At 43.2% G+C, this 13,757-nt stretch overlaps 1 protein-coding gene across 4 annotated transcripts in view; it reads left to right on the forward strand.

Annotated features, from left to right (window-relative positions):
• CDC14A (cell division cycle 14A) overlaps positions 1-13,757 on the forward strand; it is a 167,540-nt gene that overhangs the window by 97,834 nt on the left and 55,949 nt on the right. For all 4 annotated transcript variants that reach the window (XM_011226918.3, XM_034653979.1, XM_034653977.1 and 1 more), the window contains 2 exons: positions 5,270-5,500; positions 13,527-13,665. In XM_011226918.3, the coding sequence (XP_011225220.1) occupies positions 5,270-5,500; positions 13,527-13,665 (370 nt within the window). The remainder of the gene's footprint in view (positions 1-5,269; positions 5,501-13,526; positions 13,666-13,757) is intronic.

A 13,757-nucleotide genomic window follows, 5' to 3' on the forward strand; every position in this document is an offset into this window, starting at 1 on the left:
TTGTATTAGTTTCAGATATACAAGATAGTGATTGGGTATTTCTCTACATTAGGACCTGGTCCCCACATTCAGTCTAGTTGCCATCTGTCATCATGCACAGTTGTTACATTATTATGGACTGTATTTCCTATGCTGTATATTACATCCCTGTGTCTTGTTTATTTTATAACGGGAAGATTATACCTTCTTAGTTGTCGAAAATCTTTAAAAATTCCTTTTGGTTGCATATTGTAATGTTGGGAAATAATTTGGCTACATTTGCTTATACTCCAGGAATGGGGCTCACAATCCTTTTGTGCATGTGTCATCTCTTTAAGAATCAGAACCACCGTCTAGGGGAGGTAGTAGTTATTTTAGGGAAGAGAAGATAGAGGCTCAGAGGAGTTACCTCACTTGCCCAGATTTACACAGCCAGAAAGTGGCAGTGCATAGATTCAAATGCAGGTCTCTTTGATTCCAAATTCTGTGTTCTTTTTCATCTTACTACAGAGGAAGTACATGTTCACTATGGAAAATTTAAGCAATACAGAGAAAAAGTCACCTGTAATTATATAATCTAGAAGTAAACACTTAAGATACTGCTTTATATGTATCTTTTCCCCCCATGCATATTGTGCCCTCTTACATTGAGAAAAAGAAGGTCTGAAAGTGCTGTTTACCTAGTATTTGTTTTTTATGATCTCTAGGACAATTTCACTTAAGGCAGTTATTAGTAAATATTGACATTTTCCTGGACTCCCCATTTTAAGACCAGATAGTCACTAGGAGCTTCATCATATTTTTTGTAAAAGGGCTTTAACTTTGTAAATCTCTTTTGAGCTTAAGAAAATAATTGTGTGATGGAATTAATAAACTTGATCCAATTACAGTGAAATCTAGGTGCTTGCTTTTTTTTTTTTTTTTTTTTTTTTTAATTGAGAGACTGTTCCCGAGGAGGCTGAAAATCATGTTAGGGGTTTGTTAATAGAAAAGGTAGATTTTACAGAAATTAACACTCAAATAGCTGTTGCTAGGATGTAGCCAAAGAAGTCCTAAAATCCTGGGATCTGGGCAGAATGCATTTTAAGAGTCTTATGTGTGTGTTGTGTCAACACAGAGTAAGTAGAGTTTGTTACAATCATCTTGGTTCACATTGTTATGATGGTGGGGACAAGAAGACCCCTACCTTTTTTTGGTTAAATAAATTTGGATTGCTACATGAATAATAAAGCAGTAGAATGAAACATATTTTAGATTTCCAGTTTTCCCCCAAATCCCCCAAACTCTCAGGTGGCAACGTCTTTCTCCTCTCTTAAAAAGAAAGAAAGAAAAAGAAAGAGCGAGCAAGCAAGCACAGAGAAAGCCTGAGGCAGGGAGTGGCAACAATTTGAGTGGCTTGGGCAGTGGAACCCGACTCCGCCCCTTACTGGTTGTGTGAACTTCCCAGAGCTCTACAACTTCTCTGAGCATCAGTTTCCTTAGATGTCAAATGGGGGAAATAGGATGCACAATGCAGGCATCTCGTGGCGCTTGGAGATACTAGACGAAGTGTCTTGCATAGTGTCAGGCACATGATAGCAGATATTCTGATTACATTTTTCTCATTAATAAGCCTAAATAAACATTTTATTGCTTCCTACATTTATCTGCCCATTTTGAGGTTTTAACTTAAAAAAAAAAGATATTATTTATTTGAGAGAGAGAGAGAAAGCGAACTAGCACAAAAGGGGGGGGGGCAGAAATTGACTCCCCACTGAGCAGGGAGCCGACATGGGCTCCATCCCAGGACCCTGGGATCCTGACCTGAGCCGAAGGCAGATGCTTAGCCGAGGGAGCCACCGAGGCGCCCCAGATTTATACTTTAATAATGACTCGGTGGACTAGTCGTTTGACTGCTGTTCTTCAGGGTTCTAACTTTAAACGAGGGGCTGGGAAGAGAGGAATTTTAAATCTCTCCGCTCTGAAAATTCTGTCTCTGTGTTTGGTCGGCTCTTGGGCTCTGTTTGTGCTTTACTGATGCCAGGGCGCCGTCTAGTGGCCAAATGAAAAAAGGGGCTGATGAATACCCCATCCGCTCTGCAGGAGGCTAAAACCAGTCCCAAATGCATTGATAACGTTAACCCACAAACAGTAATTCAGAGGTCATACGATATTTTCACTGTCGTGGGTTATAACTCGCTTGAAACAGTTTTGAGGATTTTAAAGAAACCTGCTCACCAACTCTAGGAAGTATAGCCCCTATTGTTCATACAGCGTTCCTTTATTTGGAGACCTAACAGAGTCAAGTTGGATCTTACTTGAAATCAGACCCAGAACAGTTCCTGGAATCTGACTGCCAGGGTTCAAATGCTGCCCCTATCTCTTACTAGCTGTGTGTGCCTGGGCTAGTTTACTTTTCTAAGCAGCAAGAACTGGGTAATTGCAAGGTTTAATGAGATGATCCATATAAAGCACTTCGTTTAATGCCTGGCACATAGTAAGTAGTTAGTAAACGTGAGTTATGATTATTATCATTATTGGTATTATTTCAATGTCCTATTGCCATATTTGGATAACTGTCCAGTTTTTTAACCCAGATATACACATAGTTTCTCTTAATAGTTGTTTTAGGTATATTACCTATAATGCCATTTACTCCTGAGAGAAATTAGTATATAAGAAGAAACTTCTTCCTCCTCTTCTTCTTGGTGGAGGAGGGGAGGGGACAGACACCAAACCAACCATTAGCACATCTGGTAACAGATGCCGTCACAGAGGTGCCAGGTGTGCTAGAAACCCAGGGTCAGGAGTGCTCATCAGCCTGCCGCACCAGGGCAGGACTTCCCATGGGTTTCTGAGTCCTCTCCTTCCCATTCTTACTTGATAGAAAAGCTTGTTTCTTATGCCAACTGATGTGGCTTGAAGTGGGGTCTGTAAGCCACGAGCCAAGAAAGAATTCTTGAGACATTTTCAGTGCAAGGAGGTATTTTTATTACAGTATAGGGACAGGACCCGTGGGCAGAAAGATCTGCCCCGGCATATGGATGGTGTGGAGCAATTGATTAGATATTTTGGAATAGTGGGAGGTAAAGACAAAGGAAGTTTCCAAGAGGATTTTCATATGCTAAAGACTCACAGGATGCCGGAGGCCTAGCAGTTGTCAAACTCAGGGTTTTTCCCTCTAGCAAAGCACTGAGCTGGGAGTTCCTAGAGGAATGGCTTACTCCGCCTGTCTCAAGTATTTGTCCGTGGGCTGCAGGTTATAAGGAAACTTAATCTACATTTCCTTCTTGCCTTTGTTCCCCGCATCACCAATCATAGCTCTTTTCTCCTTCAGGTCGTAAATCTATTGCTGGAAAATAATTTGAGCTAAGTAGGAAAACAGATTTTTTTTTTCCGAAGTAGAAAACTGCATCCATTTTCTCTAAACGTGTGTGTGTGTAAGTTACTGTTTCTACGCAGAAGATTGAAAATAAGCTGTGTATTACCTGTTTGCCCAGAAGCAGCATGGCCTGTGAAAATCTTGTATCTGGGCCGTGGAGTAGTTTGATCTGCCTTCCAGTTCTGCCTCCATCCAATGTGTGACCTTGGCCAAATACACCAGTTAGGGCTCTCGGTTGCAGGCAGCAGGACCAACTCTGGTAAATTAAACCAAAAAGGCATTGATTGGAATGATGTTGGGGATCTCACAGCCTCCAATGGAAGGCTGGAGAATGAGGCCTAGAAAATGAACAGGATCCAAGGGAAAGAATGTCTCAGCAGAGTCCAGGCAGGGAAATGGAAACCACACCATTTCAAACAGAGGGAATTTAACACAAGGGATTTGTTAGAGAGAAGGCCAAAAGGAAAAGGGTAACACTGAAGAAACCAGAATATTAAGAGGAAAGAGCTCCTGCCTTTAGAGAGGTAGAAAGTGAGGTCACCAGAATCTGGGGGCTTGGAAGGGGAGCCAGGCTGGTATTGGGAGCCCTGAAGGGAATGCCACCCAGCTGGTGTGTGCATTTGGGGCCTGAGGAGCGTAGATCAGGCAGCTGGTGACTGGTACCGGGAGTGCCATGCTGAGCTGGGAGCTCTGGCTGCTCCTGTCTTCTGCGGCTGAAACCTTGCTGGCCCCCAGACAGAGGCCCCTTCTCCTTCCTCTGGCTTCATCACTCCAGTCCGGCTTCATGCCTCCTATATTTTGAACTGAAAGCGGGCCAGCTGCAAATGCCCTCTGCAGACCCCAGCCCTACCATGGGAAGGTTGGCTTGCTGCTGAGAGAAAACAGGAAATGACCAGCACATGCAGAGTCCCAGGAAGCAGGAAATACGGCCAAAGACACAGTGCAGAAATTGCTGGTTTACTTTGCTGGCTGCTGCTGCCCATAGGCGCAAGGGGGCCCCCCATCGTGATTGAGTTCTGAATGAGACTGTCTCACCCGGTATGCCGGGAGTCAATGAAGACTGCACATGTTTCGTCTGTGGTCATCAGGGTGCTGAGAAGTTAGCCCCCTGTGAATCCCTGGGGCTGCGGGCCAGATCTTCAGGGGCCAAAGCCCCCAGCAGTCACCTCGGTGGATTGGCCAAGTCTAAGTCACATGTCTGTAACCCAGCTGACTCTGGCTCCCGGGAATTCTCTCACACGATGCTGGATCTGTTGGAACCAGAGCGCGGTTTAGGGGCTGACCACCTGTACCCCCGCACCCCCTCCCCCAAACAGGAATGTCTACAAAAAGAGTATTCAACGTTTTTCGTTTCTCCATCTGTGAAATGGGGTTTACTATTCTTACCTTAACAGGCTGTTTTGAGAATTAAAAGAAATGATATACAATAGTGACTTATACATGTTAGGTGCTTAATAATTATTCATCTCTTTTGTGGGGGATTGCACTGTAGATTGAAAGGAGTCACCGGCAAAAGTCAAGAGGAAGAAAAAGCACAAAGAATCAGGCCCGTAGGCCTCCCGGGCACCTCTGACCTTTAAGTGTCCGGGGAGTGCCTTTGTTTTTGGCTTGGGAGGAGCGTTTGCCCCCGGGGCTTGAATCGGAGGGGTCGAGGTTTCGGATTTTCATGAGCGATTCCCAATACTCAGAGAAGGTTTTGCCCCCTCCCGTGGTGTGTGCGTGTGTGTGTGTGTGTGTGTGTGTGTGTGTGTGTACAGCTCCGCAGGCTGCCGCTTTAGGAAGGTGCGTCCACCTCTCTCTCTCTCTCCGGAAATGCCCTTTCCTCCTGAGCTCTCTGTCGAGATTCATGAACTTGACGGTGAAGGGTTTTCGCGTTCCCGGGTGCGTCCGTGGCGCGGGCCTTTGCTCACAGCTCCGTTTTCCCTTCAGGCTATCCTCTTCACGCCCCTGAAGCCTACTTTCCTTATTTCAAAAAGCACAACGTGATGGCCGTCGTGAGGCTGAACAAAAAGATTTACGAGGCGAAGCGCTTCACGGACGCGGGCTTCGAGCACTACGACCTCTTCTTCATAGACGGCAGCACGCCGAGCGACAACATCGTGCGGAGGTTTCTGAACATCTGCGAGAACACCGACGGGGCCATCGCGGTTCACTGCAAAGGTGCGTGCGGCCGGTCATGCAAAACCAAACCAGCTAGTGTCTTCCGGAAAAGAACACTAGTCTTTTCGTTTGTTTGAGAAAACTGGAACACAAACCCAGTTAAATAACCCCTTCCTAAGGCAAGCTTTGCTTGGGTGTGGATAATCGGTGCAGGTCGGATTTTCCCTGGCCTTACCTTACCCAGCAGCTCTTGCTCGCTGACGCCAGGCAACCACCACGTGGCCCCTCTGTGGCTCAGCAGGAAGACCTTGTTTAGGTACAGTTGTCAAGGGGAAAATGTTGTTAGTGTTTTTTCCCCCCTCTTTTTCTTCCCGATTTGCTCATCTCTTTTCTACCGACCTCCGCCCATGTGATATTTAATGTTCCCATTTAGGACCCAGCCGTCTGGACCCCATTTTGCCCTCTACTTCCCCCTTCCCTTACTGCTCCTTTGCCTAGTGGACCAGTGTCTGTTCCCTCCCCATTGCGGGAAGAGCATCCTGGGGTCGCTGGCGAGCTTGCTTGCTGCAGATGTGTTAACGGTTTCTTTGAGTGAAATTGGTTATGTAAAGACTTGGTTATGTAAACGAATCTCTGCTCACTAGGGGTGGGTACTTTCTCGCGCAGGGGTCTTTCAGATTATAGGAGCCCTAAGGTTGCCAGTTTCAGCGAATAAAAATATAGGACACCTGGTTAAATTTGAATTTTTGATAGACGAAGGAATACTTCAGTATGTTTTGAATATGTCACAGAACATACGTTCTGCATTTTATCTGACAACCTTGTGTTGGCTACTCAGAAAATGTGAAATTTCTACTCAGAAAGCCTAGTTGTTAGGCTCGGAGGAGGATCAAATTCCATTTTAGATTTTCCAGCACGGTGGGAGGTCTTTTACTGGGGTCTTTGATTGGAGTGACAGGAGACATCTCTGGCCGCTGGGATGGAGGCTAGTTCCTCACATGCAGCATCTTATCATGCCACTGGGTGGCGCTGCTCTCATGATTTTGAGCCTGCATAACTGGTTTCTGTGGAGTTTATGCTAATTGTCTAGTAGGTGTTGAGGATTGTACTGTTCTTTTCAAGTGCCTAGTGCTGCTGTAACTGACTTATTCAGACAAGCATGGCTTTGGTTCTGACAGAAATTAAAATACCATTTTGTAGGCCTTTGTTTCTATGTTTAAGATTTGAGTAGGTGGAGGTACTTGGCTGACATGTGAGCGGCAACGGGAAGCTGCGTTTTGCCAGGGACCCGGAGGGATGGCACTGAGCTGCACGTGGCCCCGATTCGGAGGAGAGCTCCTTGTGTCAGGTTCCATCCGCATCCACGGAGCCGCCGCCATCCCTCCTCTTCCCATTTCTTGGCGGGATGGGGCCTTGACCTGCAGGACGTCCTAGCTCTCTGAAGGGGTGTGGGGGGGCTCGGGCCAGTAAGGTATCTTGTTCACTCATCATCGAGAGTGCTTTCAGTTCTAATCAGGTTGTAGGGGGGTGGTGGTGAGCTGGCTTGCCCTGGATGGGGTCCTTTTTCACTCCTCACTTTGCCTTTACAGCTCATTTTGTTAAAGATTGCCCAGGCCCCAGAAAAAGCCAGCATTTTACACATTTCAGACATCAGTGGACTTTGAGAGTTCTTGGGACTATAGCACCTACCAACGTTCAGTAGGAGATATTCGTGTGCTCTTTTTCAAAGTTTATTTTTGTGTCACCAAAATTAGTATTTTTCCTCAGATTAATTTGGCCTTATTTCCTACTCAATTAATTTTATGATTATCAAGTCATAGATAGGGCTTATCTCTGTGTCATGTCCTGGATTGACAAATTCATGGAAGGAGAAAGGCAAAATTGTCATTAAAACTCAGTACCTTTCTCTTTTTAATTGAAGCATGGTTGATTCACAGTGTTATATTAGCTTCAAGTGTACACCATAGCGATCGGGCAAGTTTATACATTATGCTGTGCTCACCACAAGTGCAGCTCCCATCTGTCACCACGCAACGCTATTATAATACCATTGACTCCATTCCCTATGCTGTGCCTTTTATTCCTGTGATTTATTCATTCCCTAACTGGAGGCCTGTACCTCCCACTTCCCTTCACCCATTTTATCCCTCCCTTCATTCCCCCCAACTCTGGCAACCACCAGTTTGTTCTCTGTATTTATGGGTCTGTTTCTGCTCTTTCTTTCTTTCTTTCTTTCTTTCTTTCTTTCTTTCTTTCTCTTTTTTTTTTTTAGTTTCCACATATAAGTGAAATCATCTATTATTTGTCTTTCCATCTGACTTATTTCACTTAGCATAATACCCTCTATGTCCATCCATGCTGTCACAAATGGCAAAATCTCATTCTCTTTTACCACTGGTAATATTATATTATATATATCTATATATATCCATAAACATATATCTATATATATATACATATATACTTCCTTATTCATTCATCTATCGATGGACACTTAGGTTGCTTTCGTATCTTGACTATTGTAAATAATGCTGCAATAAACAGGGGTGCATATATCTTTTTGAATTAGTGTTTTCATTTTCTTTTGGATATCTGTATCTCTCTCGATAGCATTTCTCACCTACCTGAAATTATAAAAATGAAACTTTCTGATGTTCAACATTCTTATTACAGGTATTCTCTGTATTATATCCTATATTTGTGAATGTTAACATTTTAAAAAAATACAGTATGGGTGTATGAGTTGTGTGCGTGTGTATTTTATACTGCAGAGGTTTATATGTTTTTATTTAAAATCACAACCATTAGCACTGAGGTGAGTTCTTGTATGGGAAGGTCACATTAACATGTGGTGACATCTTTTGGATAATGTTATTTCATTTGCTTCCACTAGTACACACATGTGGGACTCCTTTATAAAGATTATACCTTCGGTTTAATTACAGCTGTATTGCTTTTAATAGCATACTTGTCTACTAGAGGCCTGTTAATTATTTTGACATCTGCCCTAATTAAGTCAGTTTAATTTTCAGGGAATTGAAGCAGCGCTGAGTATTTTAACTGAAGTACGAGGAGGAGGGAGAGAGAATCTTACCCGATGTCACATGAACTTTAGGAGCTGCTGGAAAGGGAACGAAGAGGTCATGCCTCAACATGAAGTGCTATATAGAGAGAAAACTAGAAAGTGATTTGCTGGGAATGTGTGAAATCTGACCAATGATCCAGTATCTATAGTTCACCTTCTGGTTGATAAAAGGGACGGCTACGACTTTTTTGAAAATGTCCAGCACACATAATAATTTTTAAAAAATGGAAACACTGTGATGTTCTGATGTATGATTGTTGCTAGTCTGTAGGATTTCAGAAAATGCCCAAACTGTAAGGGAATCGGCATGTAACTTGGTATAAATAGAGTACTTTCAACGTCTTGTCTTGCTGTGTCAGGGAGCCCTTTAATCATGAATGCTTTAAGAAATTTGTTAAAGTTTTTATAGAAACTTAGTGAAATGTTCCTATTCTGTTGAATTGTGGTAAGAGCTCCTAACTATCGAGTGCTAAGTACATTCTTTTTATAGATCTAAATTACAGACTCTTTTTAAAAGGGGGAAGCAACTTTAGTTTCAGAGAAATTTGAAAATTTTCTGCACCACCTTTTTTGGTTGTGTGTGTGGCTAGGAGCCTACCCGACGGAATGGGACAGCCCCTTCTCTGCCCAGGGAGGGCAGCAGTGAGAGGTAGTGTTGCCTCCAGAAAGACCATCTCCTCTCCAGACAGACACCCACATTGGTGACTCCAACTCCAATGGGGGACCCGAGAAAGTCACTGCGTGCTGGCTCCTACGCAGGTTCCTACAGCAGGCCGTCTCGCTGTGTTTTATCCGCACGATTACCTGTAGTCTTGTCAGATGTCGGAGAGTGAACAGCTCTGCAGACGCAGGAGATCTGCTCTGGACAGAAAGAGAAAGGCAAATTACTCTTCACTCTGATATTAAAGGAGGAGCCCGTGAGACCACAATTAAATTTTACTCTTTTCTAAAGAATGTTGACATTTGGTCCGGGGGAAAAGGTACTTCAGATGGAAACAGGCTGCACATACACACATACACACACACACACACACCCCTCATCTAATAAAACATTGTAAATATAATTTTTAAAAAGGAAGGCTTAATGGGAAGGGAATGTCAAGCATCTGTAAACATGACTTGACTGTAATTTTATTTGACTGTAAATTTCATTTGCATTTTCTTTTCTTTTTTTTTTTTTTTTTAAAGATTTTATTTATTTGACAGAGACACAGCCAGCGAGAGAGGGAACACAAGCAGGGGGAGTGGGAGAGGAAGAAGCAGGCTCCCAGTGGAGCAGGGAACCCGATGTGGGGCTTGATCCCAGGACCCTGGGATCATGCCCTGGGCCGAAGGCAGACGCTTAACGACTAAGCCACCCAGGTGCCCTCATTTGCATTTTCATATGTATTTTCAACCTGGCATTATTGCCCCCAAGGAAGGAGAATTTTTTTCAGGGGGGTGGGGAGAAACCATTCTTTTTCTGTATGAAGCACAGATATACGTACAGTACATAGAGATATGTAGTATACTGTGGCAGTAAAATTTCATGAGAAATGATCAGGAAAAATGTCTTAAAGAGGCTCTTGGAGGAGGCAATAAGGAAAAAAATATTGTGAAACACTGATTGAGAGGGAGCTTTTTCACACTTTCACATTTATGGAACTAGGATGGATCTGAAAATTGGTAGCATGTCATAGCTTAATTTTTTCTTACTTAGGTGGAACTTAACTAATGGTGTGTATCACACCGTTACGCAACTTGATGGTATCTTAGATGTGCTGAGACACTGTGTGTTTCCAAGTATTGGAGAGATTAGAGAAGATACTCTTTATTATTTGACCAGCGAAGCTGACAAAAGGGCTTCTCCTTTTGGGGGAAAAGATTCTTAAACATGTTAAAAATAAAGCTGTCAACTTTCCCATTTCCTTTTCTAACTAAATGTTTTCACAGATGAAATTGACCTGGACCAGTTTTCCAGGCCAGAAATATCAGTCATCTTTGACTTTCCCTGTGACCCAATCCAAACGTCTTTCTAATTCAGCTCTTTGCTTTTATCACCGAGGTCTGTGCCCCTTCCGGCCACCTCGCCCTCCTGCCCCACCTCACCCTGCTGCCCCAGCCCCCCAGCCGCTCCCTGGCTCCCCTGCTCTGTACTTTCCAACATAGGCCCTGTGCTGCAGCCAAATCCATCTGCTTTTATCACAACACTTTCTTGCCCCCAAATACATGGCAACTTTATTTTGCCCTTTCCATTAGTTAAAGGAAAAAATACAGATTTTTTTACATGCTAGCAGTTGTATGTTTATTAGCTGTTGATAATATCAAGAATTCTGTAATACTTTTAAAATGGGTTGAATTTTGTTCATCAAAGCATCAGCTACATATATTTGAGAATAATAATGCAGATAGCCAGGAGATGTGACTTAACCAGTGCTCAGAGCCCGGCGGACCTGGCTTTAGGGACTCCTAACAATACCTCAGTAGTCCTTTGTGCCTCTGGCCCATGACTGAGAACCTACTTCACCTAAGCCCAGGCCCTTCCACTTGACTCAGAGGTGCTCTTTATTCTGGCCTTTTCCACCCATCCGACCTTATTCTGCACCCAACACCCACTGACACGTTCTCCAGCCAGGCTTTCGTTCATCACACCCTCTGCTGAAAATATTCTGTGACCTTCCTATTCTTAAGAGTCTGCTAACGTCTGTGTCAGCAATCACACATTCTTTGAAGACACCAGCAGCTCACACAGTACCCCCTTCCTTTCTCTGAGAGCCCAGTTTCAGTTCAAACTTCACTTCTTTGTTATTGTTTCTTGCTTAATATTCTGCAACTACTCTGATACTCACCGTGGTCAAAAATTATGTCCTATACTTGCTTATATCCTTAATTCTATGAGCAGAACCCTGTCCTGGGCATCTTGAGTAAGCGTTTGACTAGCTGAATTTAATGCTTAAAAACAAAGAGCTACTTTCTTTTTCTTTTTCTTTTTTTTTTTTTAAAGGTTTATTTATTTGAGAGAGAGAGAGAGAGAGTGTAAGTGCGAGTGGGCGGAGGGGCAGAGGGAGAGAATCTTCATGCAGACTCCCTGCTGAGTGCGGAGCCCGACCTGGGGCTCAATCCCATGATCCATGAGATCATGACTGGAGCTGAAACCAAAAGGCGGATGCTCAACTGATTGAGCCACCCAGGCACCCCAGAGCCATTTTATTCTTCTATAAGAAAAAGTGTGGGGACACCTGGGTGGCTCAGGTGGTTAAGCATCTGCGTTTGTCTCAGGTCATGATCTCAGGGTCCTGGGATCGAGTCCCGCATCAGGCTTCTTGCTCAATGGGGAGCTGCTTCTCCCCCTGCCTACCACTCCCCCTGCTTGTGCTCACACTCTCTCTCTAGACAAATAAATAAATAAAATCTTAAAAAAAAAAAGTAATAGTGTATGATACAAACAGATTTGTAAGTAGTGGAAAAATAACCCTGCATACTGCTCTGCTCATGGATGATACTTAAATAAGAATTTACAGTACTGAATCTAACTCCAAGAAGCCAGATATGGAAAGATTTAGAAAACGCTTGTAAATGAGCATTATTGGTTCAGTCCTATATGCTTCCTGAGGGCAGGCATCCTGCTTGTCTTCATATTTCTGTTTCCAGGTCTTTCACGGTGTCTTGTGCAATGTCGGTCTCAGTCAGTACCTGTAAAATGAGTGACAGGATGTGAGCCAAGAGTGGAAAGAATTCTAGGGTGAGAATCAGGACCATGGGGGAATTTTGGTCCTGAATTCCATACTCACTTGCTGTATGAGTCAATTGGTTGGTATCTTTGGGCCTCGTTGTTCTGGTATATGAACAACCACCACTATCAAGAACCTGTGGCTTGATAAATTTTTTGAATATTTTTGCAAAAGGAGGAAGTCAGTGTGTACTTTTTTTTTTTAAAAGATTGGCTAAAATGCAAATCAAGTCCTATCACTTTTATTTCTTTGGAGAGAGGGAAAAAATACAACAATTGGTAAAAACACCTTGAAGAAATCAGAGTTCACGAAAATAACCAAAATTTCTTTGAAAGTCATTTTTTTGAAAGTCATTTCTAACTGTGTTACTTAATCTTATGTAACAGGGAGTGCATTCAACATAAAGAACATAAGCTAACACCAAAGTTCTTAGAAAATGCAGGAGCCCGGGGAAATTAAATTTGAGCACTCTGTTTGCTTTGTTCTTCCTCAGTGAACTGTGCTCTCCCAAGGGCGGTGAGCATGTCTCTTTTATTTGTCACTGTGCCCCCAGCTCCTAGAACATACCTGGCAGGTCGTAGGGGCTCCATCCATACCTACCGACTGAGGAAATCATGAAATCCTGGTGTGCGATGGAGTGCCGGGGAGCTTGGATGACCGTCGGATAGAGGTGGTATTGGAACAGTTGTGGGCTAGGGAGTCGATGAGGCTTGATGACATCTGTGGTGTCTTCCAACTTTGATTCTATGACTCCTTATTCTACAGTATGTTAAAAAAAAAAAAAACCCTAACCATTTAAATAAGCTAACATTGGCCATGATAATATAATCAGTTACACGGTTGACTCAGGGGTCACACAGACAAACTATTAACTATAGATTCATCTCAACCTGGGCTGGGGTCCGGGTGGGCAGGGTGGAGATACCTGACAGGTGATATTTTGCAAGTGCTTGTCATGGAACCCGCATTGCCTTAACAATATTCACCATGACAGGCATTGCCTAAGGCCCCTGGGAGTTAAACTTGATTGTTTTTCGAGACCCTTGCTCTGATTTTTATATGCTCTTATATTGGCTTATTTTAATTATATGATCTGTTTTTAGAAGATTTCTTGAGTTAGAATTATCTTTTAACCCCACATCATGTAAAAAGCAATACATTATTGTCTGGGTTTAAAACACTTACGTTATACTTGAAACCATTGCAGTTTCTGGGCACGGTTTGATTTCAAGTTTTCTGTGGGTGCCTTTGCTACATTTTGTCTTTCTTGGTCTGTTTCCTTTTCTTGCAGCTGGTCTTGGAAGAACAGGGACATTGATAGCCTGTTATGTCATGAAACATTACAGGTTTACACATGCTGAAATAATTGCTTGGATCAGAATATGCCGGCCAGGCTCCATTATAGGACCCCAGCAGCACTTCCTGGAAGAGTAAGTATATGGCCTCCGTTATCATATTATGTCCTCGTTCTTTTTTTCTTTTTCTTTTTTTAAGATTTTATTTATTTATTTGACAGAGAGAG

The sequence above is a fragment of the Ailuropoda melanoleuca genome, chromosome 2 (genome assembly GCF_002007445.2).
Source record: "Ailuropoda melanoleuca isolate Jingjing chromosome 2, ASM200744v2, whole genome shotgun sequence".
In the NCBI taxonomy this organism is placed as follows: Eukaryota; Metazoa; Chordata; class Mammalia; order Carnivora; family Ursidae; genus Ailuropoda; species Ailuropoda melanoleuca.